The 17,543-nt window shown below is 46.5% G+C and overlaps 1 protein-coding gene across 4 annotated transcripts in view; it reads right to left on the reverse strand.

The window, feature by feature from the left end:
- Positions 1–17,543, reverse strand: part of STIM1 (stromal interaction molecule 1) — a 186,930-nt gene that overhangs the window by 14,772 nt on the left and 154,615 nt on the right. For all 4 annotated transcript variants that reach the window (XM_032426877.1, XM_032426875.1, XM_032426876.1 and 1 more), the window contains exons 5-7: positions 16,515–16,630; positions 7,074–7,251; positions 2,704–2,881 (exon numbers count right to left, since the gene is read on the reverse strand). In XM_032426877.1, the coding sequence (XP_032282768.1) occupies positions 2,704–2,881; positions 7,074–7,251; positions 16,515–16,630 (472 nt within the window). The remainder of the gene's footprint in view (positions 1–2,703; positions 2,882–7,073; positions 7,252–16,514; positions 16,631–17,543) is intronic.

Here is a 17,543-nt window from a genome sequence, read left to right on the forward strand (position 1 = left end):
CTGAGAGCAGGATCCCACTGGATGGGTTAAACAGCACAATGCTCACAGCAGAACACAGGATTGGGGAATCAAAGATAAATCAATAGAAAATAACCAAACCAAAGCACAGAGAGAGAGAGAAAAAAAAAAAAAAAAGACACAAGTAAGCATAATAGACGAGTGGAATCCAGTGAAAAGGTCTTGCATGAATACTGGATCCCCAGAAGGAGAGGAGGGAATGCAGCAGAAGCACTCCGTGAACACGAAAGAGCATGTGCATTCTGCGGTTGTCTGGCGAAATGCTCTGTTTGTGTCCATAAGGGCAAACTGATTAATCATGTTTAAGTGTTTTACATCCTTACTGAAATTTTGGGCTGCTTATTATTGACAGGGGTGTTTTACAATCTCTAACTCTGATTATAAATGTGTCTATTACACTTTTAGTTTCTTCAACTTTTGCTTTATATATTTTTTAACTATATTGTTAGATGTATGCAAATCAAGTGTTGTTATATGTTACTGTTAGTTTCACACATGTATCAGTTTTGTCTCCAGTAATACTTCCTGCTGTAACTGCCTGCTTTGTCTGATATTAATATAGCTACTCCTGCTTTATTTTCTTCTGTGTTTGTATCCTGTATCTTTTCTCATCCTTTTACTTTGAACCATTTTGTATCCTTAAAGTGTATCTCTTGTAAACAGCACATAGCTGGGTTTCGTTTTTTTATCCAATCTGACAACTCTTTGCCTTTCAATTGTATTGTTTGGTCTGTTTACACAAACCAAGTCTCAACATTTGAAAGAACTGAAAACATATAGTATCTGTTCTCTGACCACAGCAAAATTAAATTAGAAATCAATGAGAAAGATAACTAGAAAAGTCCCCCAAGTGTGTGAAAATTAGGCCACATACTTACTCTAAATAACCATGCCCCCCCCAAAAAATTTGCAATAGAAATTAGAAAATCTTTTAAACTGAATGATAATGAAAATATGAAATACCAGAACTTAGTAAATGCAGCAGCTAATGCAGTGCTGAGCTGGGAAATTTATAGCTCTAAGTGCCTATGTTGGAAAACATTAAAGGTTTAAAATCAATAACCTAATCTTCCACCTCAAGATGCTAGAAAAAGAAGGGGCACCAAGCTGGCTCAGTCAGTGGAACAAGCAACTGTCGATCTCAGGGTCATGGGTTTGAGTCCCACGTTGAGTATAAAGATTGCTTAAAAATAAAATCTTAAAAAAAAAAAAAAAGGCTAGAAAAATAAGAGCAAGTCAAAAAATTTTTTCAAAGTGCAAGACGTCTACACTGAAAACTACAAAACATTGCTGAGAGAAAATTTAAAAGGCCTAAATAAGGGCACCTGGGTGGCTCAGCTGGTTACGTGTCTGCCTTTGGCTAAGGTCATGGTCCCAGGGTCCTGGGATCCAGCCATGCATTGGGCTCCCTGCTCAGCGGGCAGTTTGCTTCTCCCTCTCCCTCTGCTGCTCCCCCTGCTTGTCTCTCTCTCCTTCTCTCTCTCTCAAATAAATAAATAGAAACTCTTTTTAAAAAATTAAATAAATAAATAAATAAATAACCTAAATAGATGACAGGATAAACAATGCTCGTGGACTAGAAGACTTGGGTTAAAATGTCAATTTTCCCCGCATTAATCTATAGATTCAAAGCAAAAACAAGAAAAATCCCAGCAAGACTTTTTGCGGGGGAGTAGGGAAGAGCAGTAGAATGACAAGCTAATTATAGAAATTCAAAGAACCTAGAAGAGCCAAGGCCATCAATAAAGCTGGAGAACTTACTAGCAATATCAAACCTTAGTAGAAGACAATGTGGTACAAGGATAAACAAATGGACTACATAATAAAGTATCTACCTGAAAGAAAAAGAAACTTGACTTCCCACCTCATATCATACACAAAAACTAATTTGAAATAAACTACAAACCTAATGTGAAAAGTAAAACAATAACACTTCTAGAAGAAAATTTAGAAAAATATCTTGGGGAATGGGAAAGATTTCTTAAACAGGCCACAAAAAGTATCAACTGTTTAAAAAGAAGATTGATTAAATTGGACTTCATTAAAATCAAGACCCTCTGTTCATTAAAAGACAATATTAAGAGAGCAAAAAACAAACAAACAAACTACAGGCCCAGAAGGGGTGCTTAAAAGATATTCTGGGGGCACCCGGGTGGCTCAGTCGGTTAAGCCTCTGCCTTCTGCTCAAGTCGTGATCCTGGGTTCCTGGGATCGAGCCCCGCATCGGGCTCCCTGCTCGGCAGGGAGCCTCCTTCTCCCTCTCCCTCTGTCCCTCTCCCCACTACTCAGGTGCATGCTCTCTCTCAAATACATAAATCTTAAAAAAAAAAAAAAGATATTCTATATCTTGATCTGGATGGTGGTTTTACAGGTACATGCTCATGTAAAAGCTTTCCAGCTGTATATTTATGATTTGTACACTTTATGTAAATACTTCAATCAAAAAAGAAACAAAATAACTGTTTACACCTGTTATCCCCTATTCCTTGACCTTTTTTTTTTTTTTTTTTTTTTTTGCAACTTCTCCACTACTCTTATTGGTAAGACTCTATTGACTCTTGAAGATATTCTTGGAGCCCGATTTCCAAGTCCTCTCTCATGAAACATTCTGGCCAGCCTTCTGGCCCCTGTTCTTCCCCCTCCCCCCACCCCCGAGCGCGTCCAGGAATTTGTGCACTCTCCTACCTGCTCCAGCTCCTCCTCGGCGTATTTCTGGCGGCTCCGCTCATTCTCCGTACCCTCCCGCAGCTCCTTCAGCCGCTGGGCTTCCTGCTTGGCAAGGTTGATCTCATCACGCAGCTTCTTCTCCAGATGGACCTTCTCCACCTCTACTGTGCGGTGCTCCTCTTGGGCCTTGTGCAGCCTGGGGGCGATGCAGGGAGCTGGAGAAGGCCAGGCAAGGGTGCCAGCCATACGCCACAAGTCGTGGCATCAAAGAGGAAAATGAGGGCTCTGGCACTGAGAATATATTCTCCCTATTTTGTTGACTGGCTCCGAGTTAGCTCAGGGCCCAGAGAAACCACAGTGGCTACCATAGCTCTTATGTTGGCCATCATTTTGCTGCCAGTAATCAAGCTAGGTCCCTGGGTATGTGATTCCCTCCTCTGAGGTGGCGCACATACTAAGATCCTAACAACTACTAGTTTACAGGGTATTTCCATGTGTCCCCCCCTCAGATAGTAATGTATCATTATCAGCCTAGGACGGTCCGGATTTAAGACTTAGGGAGGGGAAGTAATTGCAGGTAGAACAGAGACTAGAATTCCAATCTGTATGAGTCCAAGTCCCATAGTTATTTCCCTTATCCAGGGCTATCTGGAAGGTTCAACAAATGTAGAATACCCTGCAAGCTATCCCAAAGATCCAGAGAAGGCACAATGGCTGAGATATGACTGGGGTGGTGGCAGTGGGGATATTTAGGGAAGACAAGAAAGGAATCATTGAGCAGCAACTCTTGGAGTCCTAAGTACCTGTTCCCAGAAGCACAGAAAAATGAAATTCATGCCAAAGGGGCTAGGCAGGGCTTGGGAGAGCCCCCTGCTGCCCCCAGGCCTGAGTTTCCTTTCTGAGTATCTTTCATGGTGGGTAAGATCTCAAGGGCTCAGTTATAATGAAAATATACCTTTATACCCACCCACACATTCCCTCTGTTCACTGACAAAACCACCCAGCCTCCTTCCCTCCTCCCTTCCTTGCTCTACATATCTATGTTAATCCACCCATTCATTCATCCATTCTTTCAACAAGTACTTCCAAGTGTCTACTGAATGCCAAGCCCTGCACTCAGTCCTAGATATGTGGAGATGAATGAGAAAATTGTCCGGGCCACTGGGGAGCTCATGATCTAGCCCAACATAGACAAGTAAACAGACAACTACACACAGTGTGATAAGTTCCATAAGAGAGAGACCTACAAGCTGTTGGATGAGCCCAAAGGATGGAGTGACCAACTCTGCCTGAAAGGAGTCAGGGAAGGTGAGGCCTGGGCTAGATGCAAAAGAAAGAGTAAGAGTTTGCTGATCCCTCTGGAAGAAGGGAAGGACTTGGCCACGGTCAGGTCTTCCTATCTTGGTAAAAAAACACCAAGTGACAGGGGACCAGGGTAGGAGGGGAAAGGATGAAGAAGAAGACAGGGCTCTATGGCTTAGACATGAGGTACAGATGGATAAGCTACAGAACAAAAGGAGCCCTCAGAAAAGAGCATCGGACCACTGAGTTAATTAAGTAGGTGAAACAGAAAAGGCAGAGAGAGAACAGAAGTTCTGAAGACAGAACTCAACCTCTAAAAACTGCCACGTCCAGATCTGTCAGTGGCTGAAGTCTCAAACGAGGTGGTGGGACCAGCAGGGAGGGACGAGGGGAAAGGTCTAGGCTGCAAGCTTCCTGCTGACAAACTGCAGGTTTCTGCCCACTCTGTCCCTGGAAAGGGGAGTTGAGCCTCCCCGACGTGCACACCAGGTGGCGCTACAGGCACAGCGAACAACAAATCCGAGGCGCCATTTCCTACCCCCTCTTCTTCCCTTGCTGGATACCCTCCTTTACCGTGTTCTTCCACCACCCAACTTCCTGAAATTACACCATTAGGGATTCAGTTCTTCACTGAAGAGCAGCCTCTTCAGGAAAACCTATGACCTGTCTGTCTTGTCCAGATAATAGGGAACTCTTTTAAAGTAGATTCAAAAAACTTGACCCACTTTTATAGTCCTAACGAGATCTGGTAGAGACGAAGACCATTAAGTACTACTGGCTGCAGAAATGAGCAAATACACGCACAGTCAAGCCTCGCCCCACTCCATCTCCTCCACAGAAGCCTGAGCTTCTTGAAGGCAGCAGTCAGTTAGCATTGTAAGTAAGAGAATGAGGCAGCCTGCCTGCAGGCCCCCGCTCTAAGTAGCTATGTGACTAAGGGCAAGTCCGTTCCTTGTACCAGGCCTGTTTCTTCATTTCTAAATGGGAATCAAAATCCCTGCCTCAAAGAATTATCTCGAAACCCAATGAAATCCTACCTGGAATGCACATGTAGCATTACACTTATTCACCCCAAGTATCAGGAACTCTGTAAAAAAAAAAAAAAAGCTCTGTGGTGGCTGGCAGCGCAGGCCCAGTAAAGTAAGGAGGGACGAGGAGGTGTGTGGACACTGTCAGAGGAAGACATGTGTGTGCACGTGTGTAAGCCCGTCTCTGGGTGTGCACGTGCATTCGTTCCTCCAAGTGCCACAGTGTCATTAAGCTCTGGAGGCCTTGGGAGTGGGGAGGGCTGGGAGCTTAGTTTTATCCCCAAACTTGGAATGTCTCCTGCCTAGATTATTCGCCTTTGGAATGGAAACAGTACATGCTTTTCAGACAAATGAAGAATGGGGACTGCCCAGACAGCAGCTTTTAGCCCCCAGTTGGCAAAGAGCCCAGGAACAAGGGGCCCAGAAAAGTAGCCAGGAATCAGCTCAGAGATAAAACTCCGCTCGCCCCTTAGAAACCCAGCCAATGGAAATGAATCTGATTGGGCCGCCTTTACCGAGACAGCACCCTGTGGGTGTCAAAACTCCTGGCTCACTACTTCCTGTTATGTGACCCTAAACAAAGCACTCACCTTCTCTGAGCCCCCATCTCTTCAACTCGAAACTAGGGATGATAATAGTACTTACCTAACACAGTTGTGGTGATTAAAAAATAATGCATTTAAGTAGTTAACAATACCTAGCTCATAAGAAATCCTTTCCCCACCCTCCAAAGAAAAGAGTATCTATCATTTAAAAGTAACAGAAAAGAGCCAGATGTCATTTCCTTTTACATGGATTCCTGCAAAGACTTCCCAACTAGAATCCCTAAGCTGCCAGAGTAAGTTTCTAAAAGACAGTCCTGAAGTAGGTCCCTCCTCTTCTCAAAAACAAAACAAAGCTGGGGCACCTGGGTGGCTCAGCCGGTTAAGCATCTGCCTTCAGCTCAGGTCATGATCTCAGGGTCCTGGGATCGAGTCCCGCATCGGACTCCCTGCTCAGCGGGAAGCCTGCTTCTCCCTCTGCCTGCTGCCCCCTCCCCCGCTTGTGCTCTCTCGCTCTCTCTCACTCTATCTCTCAAATAGATAAATAAATAAAATTTGAAAACAACAACCAACAAAGCAAAACACCAAATATCTGCATTAACGCTCTATTGCCTTTTGCATCTTACTAAGACTTATCCATGTGAGGCTTAAGGTGCCAGGAATCTGGCCTCACTCTGGCCTCAACCTTAACTACCAGGACCCCCCTACCCATCTTTCAAGGTCGCCTTCTGGAGTCCACATCCACTCACCTCCTGCCTCTGTGCCCTTCCTGTTCTTAGAGCCCTCATGCCATCAGTGGGCACAAGTCACTGCACTAAGCGTGTGCTCACTGCTCCTTCGTCTGTGTGTGAGCTTTGTTGCCCCAGGAGCAGTGAATTCCTCACAGTTCCCAGCACAGACCTGGTTCCTAGATGTCAGAATGTACGTGGGTTAACTGACTGACTGACTGACTGACTGGCACCTTCTTTTCACGGCTAGATTTCCTACAACAGTCTTTAAGCCATGTTTTGTTTAAACAGAATCCAACCATCAGATCTAGAAGGCCATTAGTGTTCTCCTGGTTCAACCCCTTCATACTACTGACGAGGAACTCAGTCCCAGAAGAGGAAGGGGATTTACCCAGTCACATAACAAGTGAGTACTTAAGAGATTTAGATTCCATACAAGAAAGAACTACAAGTATTAGGAAGACAGATTAGTGAGATTTCTTTAGGGAACAGTGAGTAACAGTTAATTACAGGAAGGATAACAGTTCAGATGCCAGAAGGAGGATAGAATGGGCAAGCCATCCAACCATGGAAGCTCAAGATCTCTGACAGAAGTAAGCTCCTGCCCTGGAGAGGAGTATTTGCCTGTGCAACAGCAATGGCAGGAACCTACAAACAGTTCTGGAAGTGTGGTACAGCCCAGCCCTGTCAGCATGTGTCGGGGGCGAGATGGCCCACAACCTAGGTGGAAACAGGAGGCCCCCAAGAGCGGGAGGCACCACAGTTGTGGGGATGGGGAAGGGCCTTACCTTTCCTGAAGGTCATGCAGACTCTGCTCAGCTCGGTGTAACCCCTCCAGATCCTTCATCATCTTCTTCATGTGCTCCTTTGAGTACCGGTTCTGGATGTAGGCGAACCAGCAGCCGCCCACACCAATAACTATAGACACCACCAGCATGAAGTCCTTGAGGTGATTGTGGCGGGTCACTGCCAAAGAGGAAGCCATAGTGAGACAGCTGCCCACTGCACGCTCAGCCTTGCAGACTCCACTGCATCCCCTCCTGTGTGAAGGCTTCCCACTCCAGAGGACTTAGCTGCTCTTCTTAGACACACACATGCCACACACTAGTATAGTAAGCTCTCTGCCTATTGTGGAAAAGATGAGAGGCCCGAGAGCAGTACAGGAAGCTTATTAAATCATACTTCCCTAAAAATGAGTGCCTTCTCAGGGCATCCCAGCTACCCCTGGCCTACGATGAGCCCACGCGCCCACATGCAGTGGCTTCTGTCTGGCGGGATAAGCAATGCTAGAGTGCTAGTGTGGGGAGAAGGGGATGGTTGGTAAGAGTATAAAGCAGTATCACTAGAGCTTGAGGCCTGGCTGTGGGACTGAAGTTCCTGCAGGAGCCGGGTCCCCTGGACAACTTGCCTATTCTAGGTACAAGAGGCAGAGCCCAGATCAGGTAAAGGTCTGCAAGGCCCATCTGTGGAAGAGCTTTTCTAGGCTGTGGGCTCAATCCAGAGACCAGGGAGGACAGGAGGAACATTGAGAGGCTGGAATATATAAGACACTGCACGTGCCAGGAATAGAGGGGCAGACCCACCTCCAGAGAACTCCCGGCGGCAATGTGGCAAAGTGCTGGTGGCTGGGGTTCAGAGCAAAACTGAAAAGCCGAACAAGGAACAACACCAGAAGGTAAGTACAAAAGCCATGTCCTGAGAACTGAGCCAAGCAGAAGAGGGCCACTCCTGGAGCCTGCCATTGTTCCCAGTGTATCAGATCTGGGCTCTGCGCCACAGCACAGGAGACCTGAAGAGACACCATAAGGAGAGCAGGGCTGCTCCCGTGGCCCCTGCCTGCGTTGTTCTCAACCTGGGATGGAGCAGCGGCGGGCTCAGAGGAGCTGCAGATGTGGGAGTCAGGGCAGCAGGTTACCCTCAGGTTGAGGATGGGGGAGTAGGACTGATAGGATCCCAGGGCCTGGTAAGGACAAGGGGCTCCTCAGTAGATGGATTCTTGTGCCATCAAAAGAAGCATCCTGCACTGAGTCTTAGGGAGTCTGGCTTCTCTGCTTGCCTCTGCCTCATCCGGAGCTCTGCTTCCTCAGCTCTAAAATGCATTGTCACACAATTACTAATGAGAGCAAACACACAGTTATGAATGAGAGTGCTTTGAGGTGTTCTGGAAATCTTCAGATGGACATTTCCAGTAGGTAATTAAGAATGTGGATGTGGAGTTTAAAGAAGAGGAGAAGTTTAAAGCTGGAAGAAGAGGTGAGGATTATCAGGTCCCTTCAGTAGAGCCCTGGATGGAACCCCACAATCCTAAGGGAATCTGTGATGTTAATTTCATGTGTCGACTCAACTGGGCTAAGGGGTGCCAAGAGAGCTTTCTGGGTCTGTCTGTGAGGTTGCCTTCATAACAGATTAGTATTTCAATCGCTGGACTGAGTGAAGAAGACTGTCTTCATTAAAGCACCCTCAGGCCACTGACAGCCTGAATAGAACCAGAAGGCGGAGGAAGGATGAATTTGCTCTCTCAGCTTGAGCTGAGACATCCATCTTCTGCCGTCTTATATCAGCACTCCTGCTTGTCGGGTCTTTGGACTCAGACTGGGACTTACAGCAGCTGTCCCCTGATTCTCAGGCCTTGAACTCAGACTCAACAGTACCACTGGCTTTCCTGGTTCTCTGGGTGCAGACGGCAGATCATGGAACTTCTTGGCCTCCATCATCACGTGAGCCAATTCCTATAATAAACCTCTTCATATCTGTCTGTCTATCTATCTATCCATCCATCCATCCATCCATCCATCCAGGTTATGTTTCTCTGGAGAACCCTAATACAGAATCTATAAACCGATATATCAGAAAAAGAGGGGAAATGAAGAACCTAGTCCGTGCCTTACTAATGATATACTTCTCTCCATCCTAATTCCATTCCCATTCTTCACTCCTACCACCTGCTCAGCCTACTACAAGTCTACAGTGATGTTTCCATTCCTTCTCCTCTGACTAGGATTCCTTAACCATCCCACTCTTTGGACAGGTAAACACGGGTTATCTACTGCTATCTCAGGGACTCCCTTGTGTGTTTTTCAACTTTCATGCTGCTTGCCTTCTGATAGTCTGTGAGTTCCTCAGGGCCAAGGCACAAGACTTATTTCTCTCTATGGCCCCGTACTTAGCACAGAGCCTGACCAGAGCAGGTACTCAGCAAAGGTGGAAAGGAAAGAAAAAGGGAAGAAGGCAGGCAGGTTTTAGCAGGAAAGGGGGTACAATACAAAGTCCGTGTGAAAGGACAAGGAGAGTAGAGCTAGCTGGCCTGAGAGCCCCTCCACAAGGTCCGCTCTCAGAACCCACCCCACACCCAGCGAGCACGGCCAGGGCAGACGGACCTCGGAGCTTTCCTGAGAGCAGCTGCGGCTGGCTAGGTGAACAGAGCTAAGCCAGGGAATCTGGCTAGGACCTGGGGAGCCAGAGGGTGGCAGAATTCCCAGCCTGAGTGCTGCAAATAGACTTTAGCAAAATGAGGTCACCTGTTAATACAATCAGGCCTGAGGAAGGGAGGACGGTATAACAATGAGATGCTACCATGTAAACAGAGGCAGGAGTAATGGTGAGAATTTTCAGGGTACAGTTAGCATTGAGAAAGCGAGCCTCCAATGATTATCACTTTCTGGAAGAAGCCCCTCTCCCAATCTATTCCCGCCACCTTCTCCACTGCCCACAGTACCCCCGCCCCTGACTGCCACGGCCATATGCGCTAGGAATTTCTTTGGTCATCTGCACAGACGTCTGCGCTGAGGTGTGTGGTTTACCTGGGGGAGCTATTCCTCCCGCCTTCTGGTTACAGCCCAAACAGTGCTTCCGCTGGCTCACCAGCCCACACAAGACACTCCGCGGTACTCTCCCCACCACCAAACTGGGCCAGACTCTTCTCCCATGTCCCCTGTCTTATAGCTCTGAAGAGGCCCAGCCTCCTTCTGGAAAACTTCTAGCATACATTTCCCGACACCTGCTCATTGCTGGGCCATATGCTGAGTTATGACGACAGATGAACAAAGCTGTTTCTACCCTCAAGGAGTTCCCCGTTTAAAGGGTAACAGGAAAACAGATTGTTATTTAAAAAAAAAAAAAAAAGGCAGGTACAAAGGGTTATAGGATCCCAGAGGAAAGTAAGAGGGAAGGGTTGAACATGCCTGGGAAAAGGCTGGAAAGGCATCCTAGAGAAGGCTTGAAAAATGAGTTGAAAAAGAGGGTAAGGTAAGGATAGAGCTGACGGAGAAGAAAACAAGCTTTGCTGGAGAGGAGCTACTCCCACTTCCAGGGGACTTCTCTCCATTATCTGAGCTGCTGAGGAAGGAAGACAAGGTGTAGGCTTGCCCTTCCTCTCCACAGCCTCCCCACCACCCCAGCAACTACTCTGCAGGCCCCTCTCCACACCCTTCTCAATACCCCTGCTAAAAGCTCAAAGGCTACACTGGCCCAGGATTAACCACAGTAGGCACACACTAAAAACAGTAGCTACCATTTATTTAGGGGAAATTAGGACATAGGGAACTTTACAAATGTACCCTAGGTCACAAAGCCACTGAATGCTAGAGCTAGTCTGCTTGATTTCAAATGGAATTCTTTATACTCTATCTTGCTTGCTCTACCAGAAGTGGAGAACGGAACAACACAGTACCAAAAACACTGAAATAAAAGCCACAGACCGGGTCTGAGCCATGGCTCTGTCATTTAAGAGCTGAATGACCTCTAAAAATTCCCCTCATCGCCTGAGCCTCCATTTCTCTGAGCAATTCCCTGCAGAGGAGGAAGAGCCCCCCCGAGAAAGCTGCGCTGCCAGAGTGAGGCATCCGCCGAGGCCCCACGGCAAGCTGCCTGGGGACCCCGGGTGTTGGAGCACACCTAACCTCAGACCGTGGCACTGCTGGGGGCCCGGACGGATCGTGCAAGCCTAGGCCAGCTCCGCCAGCGGAGGAGACTGAAAGGGCGACGTGCTGCACTGTGGCCACAGTGGGAGGACAAAGATGCCTTCTACTGCCAGAAAATGGGCCCTGAGGCGCTCTGTGCTGGGCCAGTCTGATCCGCCTTCCCCCTTCCCAAGCTCGGAGGCTGCTGGGGACAGAGGGGCCCTGATCACTCCGCAGACCTTCCCGGCTACTGCACAACAAACCTCTGATTTGAGATTTCTCAAGCTTCGACTGATGGCAGGAATTTCATTAAGGCTGGGCAAGGCAGCCAGGGCTGGCAGCTCACTGTACCCGGCCCCGGTTCTCTGGGGTGCTTATCTACTACCTGCCTCCTGGTGAGCCCGAAGAACCACAGCCTTAAGAAGTCACCCTCAGCGCACAACCACCGGCCATCACGCTAAGTCCTGCGTGGGGTTGGGCAGGGAACAGCACTGACGTAGGGATTCTAGCCCACGCTCAGCTGGGAAAACAGAGCTGGAGGGACACAGATCAAGGGATTCTTCGCAGGTACCCAGCACGCACGGCTCCATCTTTGCAGAAGTCTCCTGGCAAAGAGCTTCCTAGTATTCTCCTCAGATTCCATCTGGCAATTTTCAAAAATTTTCTTTAACAAGCCATCAGTAAGAAAGTATTAAAACAGTATTTGCCGGGCACCTGGGTGGCTCAGATGGTTAAGCGTCTGCCTTTGGCTCAGGTCATGATCCCGGGGTCCTGGGATCGAGTCCCGCATCGGGCTCCCTGCTCCTTGGGAGCCTGCTTCTCCCTCTGCCCCTCTCTCTCTCTCTCTCTGTCTCTCATGAATGAATAAATAAAAAATCTTAAGAAAAAAAAAAAAAACAGTATTTGCCATCAGGACAGCTGCTGGATTCCAAAACCTTAGCTCCCAGGAGAACACCCAGTTCTATCAGAGTCCTTGAAGGAGGGAGCCAGTAAGAGCCTTAATGACCAATCCCATCTTACAAACAAGGAAACCAAAAACTAGGTAGGAGAACTGAATTGCCAAAGGTCACTTGATAAGGCAAGGGCCAAGGACCGATTCCTAAAAGTACAGGATACAGACAGCAGCGGAAGGAACAGACTTCCTGTCTTTTATCCTTTTACCAGGACACTTATCAATCAAAGGGTTTCCTCTCAAAAATCATGGAATGTTCATCTGAAAGGAATCAAAGATCCTTTAGCTCAATTGTTTCATAATACAAATCAGAAAACACATCCTGAGAAAACCGACCTATACAAGGTCATACAGTGAGTGGAAATTTGCAAAAGAGACTAAGGTACTTTACTTTCCTAAATTTTATAAGGTGTTCTCTAAATGGAAGTCCAAGAGTTACAAAAAATCAAGCTCTACATGTTTTATTATCATTGAGATATAATTCATATAACCCAAAAACTCACTCTTTTAAAATGTGCAATTCATGTAGGACGACCATAGGTTTGCAGACAAATAAACCTTGTTCTGAATCCAAAAAAAATTTAAAATATTAAAAATAAAATAAAATGTGCAATTCAGGGGCACCTGGGTGGCTCAGATGGTTAAGCATCCGATGCTTGGTTTCGGCTCAGGTCATGATCTCAGGGTCCTGCGATCAAGCCCCACCTCAGACTCTACACTCAGCATGGAGTCTGCTTGAGATTCTCTCTCCCCCTCTGCCTCTCCCCACACTTGTGCGTTCTCTGTCTCTAAAATAAATAAATCTTTTTTAAAAAAAAAATTAAAATAGGGGCACTTGGGTGGCTCAATTGGTTAAGCGTCTGCCTTCTGCTCAGGTCATGGTCCCAGGGTCCTGGGATCAGGCCACATTGGGCTCCCTGCTCAGCAGGAAGTCTGCTTCTCCCTCTCCCTCTGCCCCTCCCCCTGCTCATGCTCTCTCCCTCTCTCCAAATAAATAAATAAATCTTAAAAAATTAAAAATGAAAATTCAAAAAGTACAATTCAATGGTTTTATCATATTTACAAGGTTGTGCAACCAATAGCACAATTAATTTTAGAACATTATCATTACTCCAAAAGAAACCCTATACACACTAGCAGTCCCTCCCCATTTCTCACTTCCTCCAGCCTCTGCCAGCCATCCATCTGTCTTCTGTCTCTGTGGATGTATCTACTCTGGATATTTCATATAAATGGAATCACACAATAGGTAACCTTTTACGTCTATCTTCTTTCACTTAGCATGCTTTCCAGGTTCACCCATGTTGTGGCACGTATTAGAACTTCATTCCTTTTTGTGGCTGGCTAACAGTCCATTGTATTTATATACTACCACTTACTTAGCCATTTGTCCACCGATGGACATTTGGGTTGTTTGCAGCTTCTGACCACTGTGAACAGTGCTGCTCTGAATATGGGTACATGGACTTGTTTGAGTGCTTGTTTTCAATTCCTTGGGTACATTCCTGGGCTATATGGTAACTCTATGTTTAACTTTCTGAGTTGTTCTATGAACAACCACACTGTTTTCTACAGTAGCTGAATCATTTTACATTATCATTAGAAATGTACGAAGATTCTAATTTTTCCATACCCTTGCCAATAATAGCTATTTTCCACCTTTTCTTTGTTTTTGTTTTTAAGGTACCTATCCTAGAGGGTGTGAAGTGTCTTCTCAGCTCTCATACCTCTGTTCTGTCTATCTCAGAAACACTGTTTTCTGCTGCCGTGTGACTCCCGTAGGTTAGGTCACATGTAAGCTGTAGGCTATATGAAGGTAGCCTAGGAGAAAATACCCCTCCCGTCCTGGTATCAGTCTAACCTGCTACACTAGCCCCTCTTGCTGGCTCTGACCCCTGCACCCATTACCCTGCACCTAGGACTCTGGTTCCCATGCTCTCCAGCCCCAGCTGATCTTTCCAGGTAGAATCCTTGCCTACTTTAACCTGAAGTTTCTAATGCACGCTTTCAGATATGATAAATCCTATCTCGATACAGAACAGTAACAGTCTGATAATATGTCTCAGAAGACTAAAGAAGACTTTCAGGCTGCTAAAGGCCTCCCCTTCCTGGCGGGGAACAGAGGAGAGCTTCTGCAAAAGTAGCCTAGCTTTTACTGCTAGGTTTGATTCTTCTGGTGTTAAGTGTTCTTGCTGGTGTATACAAAGAGAAGGGTGTAAGCTGTTCATGGGAACAGTCTAATAAAGCTCCTTTCCATCTTTAAGACTCAGCTCAAGAATGATCTTCTCCATAAAGCTTCTAGGACTCAAACTGAAAACCTGTCCCTATTTTGTGCTCCCAGCTGAACTCTGAAAGACTTCCATGATAGTTTTAACACTGTATTTGTTGATCATTTACTCTATTGTTGATATGCCTATCCCCATTTAGATGAAACTTTTTTTTTTTAAGATTTTTTTATTTGTCAGAGAGAGAGAGCACAAGCACAAGGGCAGAGGGAGAGGGAGAAGCAGACTCCCCACTGAGCAAGGAGCCCGATGAGGGACTCAATCCCAGGACCCTGGGATCATGACCTGAGCTGAAGGCAGATGCTTAACCGATGAGCCACCCAGGCATCCCTAGGTGGAACTTCTTGAGAGCAGGACCCTGTCATTTATACTGGTACACAGTAGTTGCTCAATAAATGTTAGTGAATGAAAGGCCTTTGCTCAGTAGTGGGCCTCACGTAAACGCTAGAGCCATTCATTGTGTCATTTATTCAAAACTTACACAATGAATGGTAAGCAAACATGTGTCCTAAGACCAGAAAGAAAGAAAGAAAAACAAGCAAGAAAAGAGAAGAGGAACAGGAAGAGGACGAGAAAAAGAACATCAGTCTTCTCCCATATTGCTTTGTTTCACATTTTCAAAAGGCACAGACCTTCTGGAAAAGGCAAAACTAGGAAAGTAAAAAAAAAAGACCAGTGGTTGTCAGAGGTTGAGGGGGAGGGAGGGATACATAGGTGGGGCACAGAGGATCTTTAGGGCAGTGAAACTAGCCTATACGATACAATAATGACAATAGATACATGTCATTATACATTTGTCCAAACCCATAGACTGTGCAACACCAAGAGTCAGCTCCATTGTAAAGTGTAGACTCTGAGTGATGGTGATGTGTCAGTATAGGTTCATCAATTGTTACAAATGTACCACTCAGGGCGGGGGTGGGGGGGGGGGGGGGGGGGGGCTAACCATGGGGGAGCTATGCATGTACGGGGGCAGGGGCATATGGGAAATCTGTGTATCTTCACTCAATTTTGATGCAAACCTAAAACTACTCTTAAAAATAAAGTTTATTAAAAATTTAAAAAACAAAAAAAGTACAGACCCACCCACCTCTATTGAGACCAGCTTGGGCACTTGTCAAGCCAAACGCACGGATGGGAAAATGTTCTACAGTCTCCGACCCTGCCTGCTAGCTGGCTTCTCCGGACTGGTTCCTGGTTCTATATCATTCTGCTGCTGGCCTCCTCAACCAATGCCAGTAGCTCCCAAAGGGCAGGAAGTGGGCCTTGGAGCCTGCTTGGTGAAGGCTAATTTTCTAAGAAATCTTACCACTTTTGTTCCTCCAGAGTTCACTTGGAATAAGGAAAAGGATGGCAGGGTTGGCCATTCCCACCTTGCAGATCTTCAGGAACTGAACTACCTAATTCTCTCAAGTAACCCCTGGCTGAAGAGACTACTCCTTCCTTAGGCCTGAGTGTCTCTATGATTCCATGGAAGCCCACCTAGTCCTCTGTGGCTGGTCCAAGGACACAAGGTGTTCAGCAATCAGTTCATATGCTCTGCAGGCCCACAGTGAAAGCAAGGAACAGCTAAATGGCATTCAGACCCTATGGGTTACTTATTATCCCTGAGCATACCTTTCATATTTCAGCTTTTGTATTCTTGCTCCAGTTGTTTCTTCCACCTAGAAAGTTCTCTCCTGCCACCTGCACGGAATAAAACCCTACCCATCCTTACAGGCAGAGGTCACATGCCACCTCTTCTATAGGATGCCTTCTCTATCCCTCCGGGACCTCAGAAGCATTGTGTACCTCTCTGGAACATTCATTTTATCCCTTTAGGGCAGAATATGATTCATCCAGATCTTCCTCTGGGGTCCAGCACAGCACTGGCAATGAAGTAGGTATTTTCTTAATGTATCTAATGGATGGACCTTGCCATCTGGCTGGATTAAAACATAAGACTATTTGATACTTCATATTTTCATTTCTTAGTGGAAAGAGTGGAAGTATAGCCTTGCAGGTATGCCTAGGAGACCCAGGACCTCAGCCTAGCCACCCCAACAGCCTTGGGTTCCGTGGCACATCAGCAGCCCTTCTCTCCCCAGGACTCACAGAGAGGAGGCCCAAACAGCACTGTGTCCAGGGCCTTCAGCTGCAGCTTCTGCCGATGGCTCCGGTCTGTCATCTTCAGCACAGTCCCTGTCATGGTGGTGTTGGTCACAGCAAGCCTGTTGAAGCAAAGAGGAGGGGCTCAGTTTCCTTCCAGTAAAACCAGGAAGGAGACTGGTAGGATTACCCACCTCCTCCAGGAACACTTCCATGACTTCTAGCTCCTGGTGATAGCTCCCCTCTGCGTTCTAGAACACAGAGTCTAGACCAGTGGTTTTCAACAGGGAGTAAGGAGGGACATATAACGTGTACCGAGAATATGTTCACCCTTCTGCCCATGTCCACCATCTCCTGAGAATCCTACTCTCTGAGGATTATCCATCTGTGACCATTCCCACCCCCAACTGTAAATTTTCTGTTGTGTTTCTCCTGCCAGGGATTATCCATTATACACGTGTCCCCACACTCCCACCATTTGTAAATGCATTCTCCTGTCCAACCCAGGTCAAAACATCGTGCCACATGACCCAGCGATTCTGAGGGCCTCTAATCCTAACCCTCTGCCTTAAGTATAAACCTGCTGATGACAAACATTGCATTAGTGTTGTTATCTTGTATTTGAGTCACTGCAATTTACTCCCAGATTATTGTAATTTTTTATGACCTTCAACATACTATTCATGATAACTCTAATAAGAGAGGGTCTGTAAACCAGAAAATGACCCAGGAAAAACTGGACTTTGTTTCTCTTCTGCTAGAACACTGTGGGTACAGGAGGAGACGGGTATAAGATATGAAAGGTTATCAATGCACTGGTCTGGGCCCCACACATGAGCATTTACCACTATCCTACTCCATGAAGGCAGTGCTCTTTTCTGATGCATAGCTTTGTCTCCCCAGGTAGAAAAGAGGCCTCTGCCATCGTGGTGTGTGATTTACACTCCTGCCTGGGTACAGGAGCAGCAACATCCTTCTCTAGCCCTGGGAAGCAATCAAGGCCGCCTATACGAGAGGCAATGAGACAAGGGGTCA

Source organism: Phoca vitulina, unplaced genomic scaffold, assembly GCF_004348235.1.
Source record: "Phoca vitulina isolate PV1807 unplaced genomic scaffold, GSC_HSeal_1.0 scaffold36, whole genome shotgun sequence".
Lineage (NCBI taxonomy): Eukaryota > Metazoa > Chordata > Mammalia > Carnivora > Phocidae > Phoca > Phoca vitulina.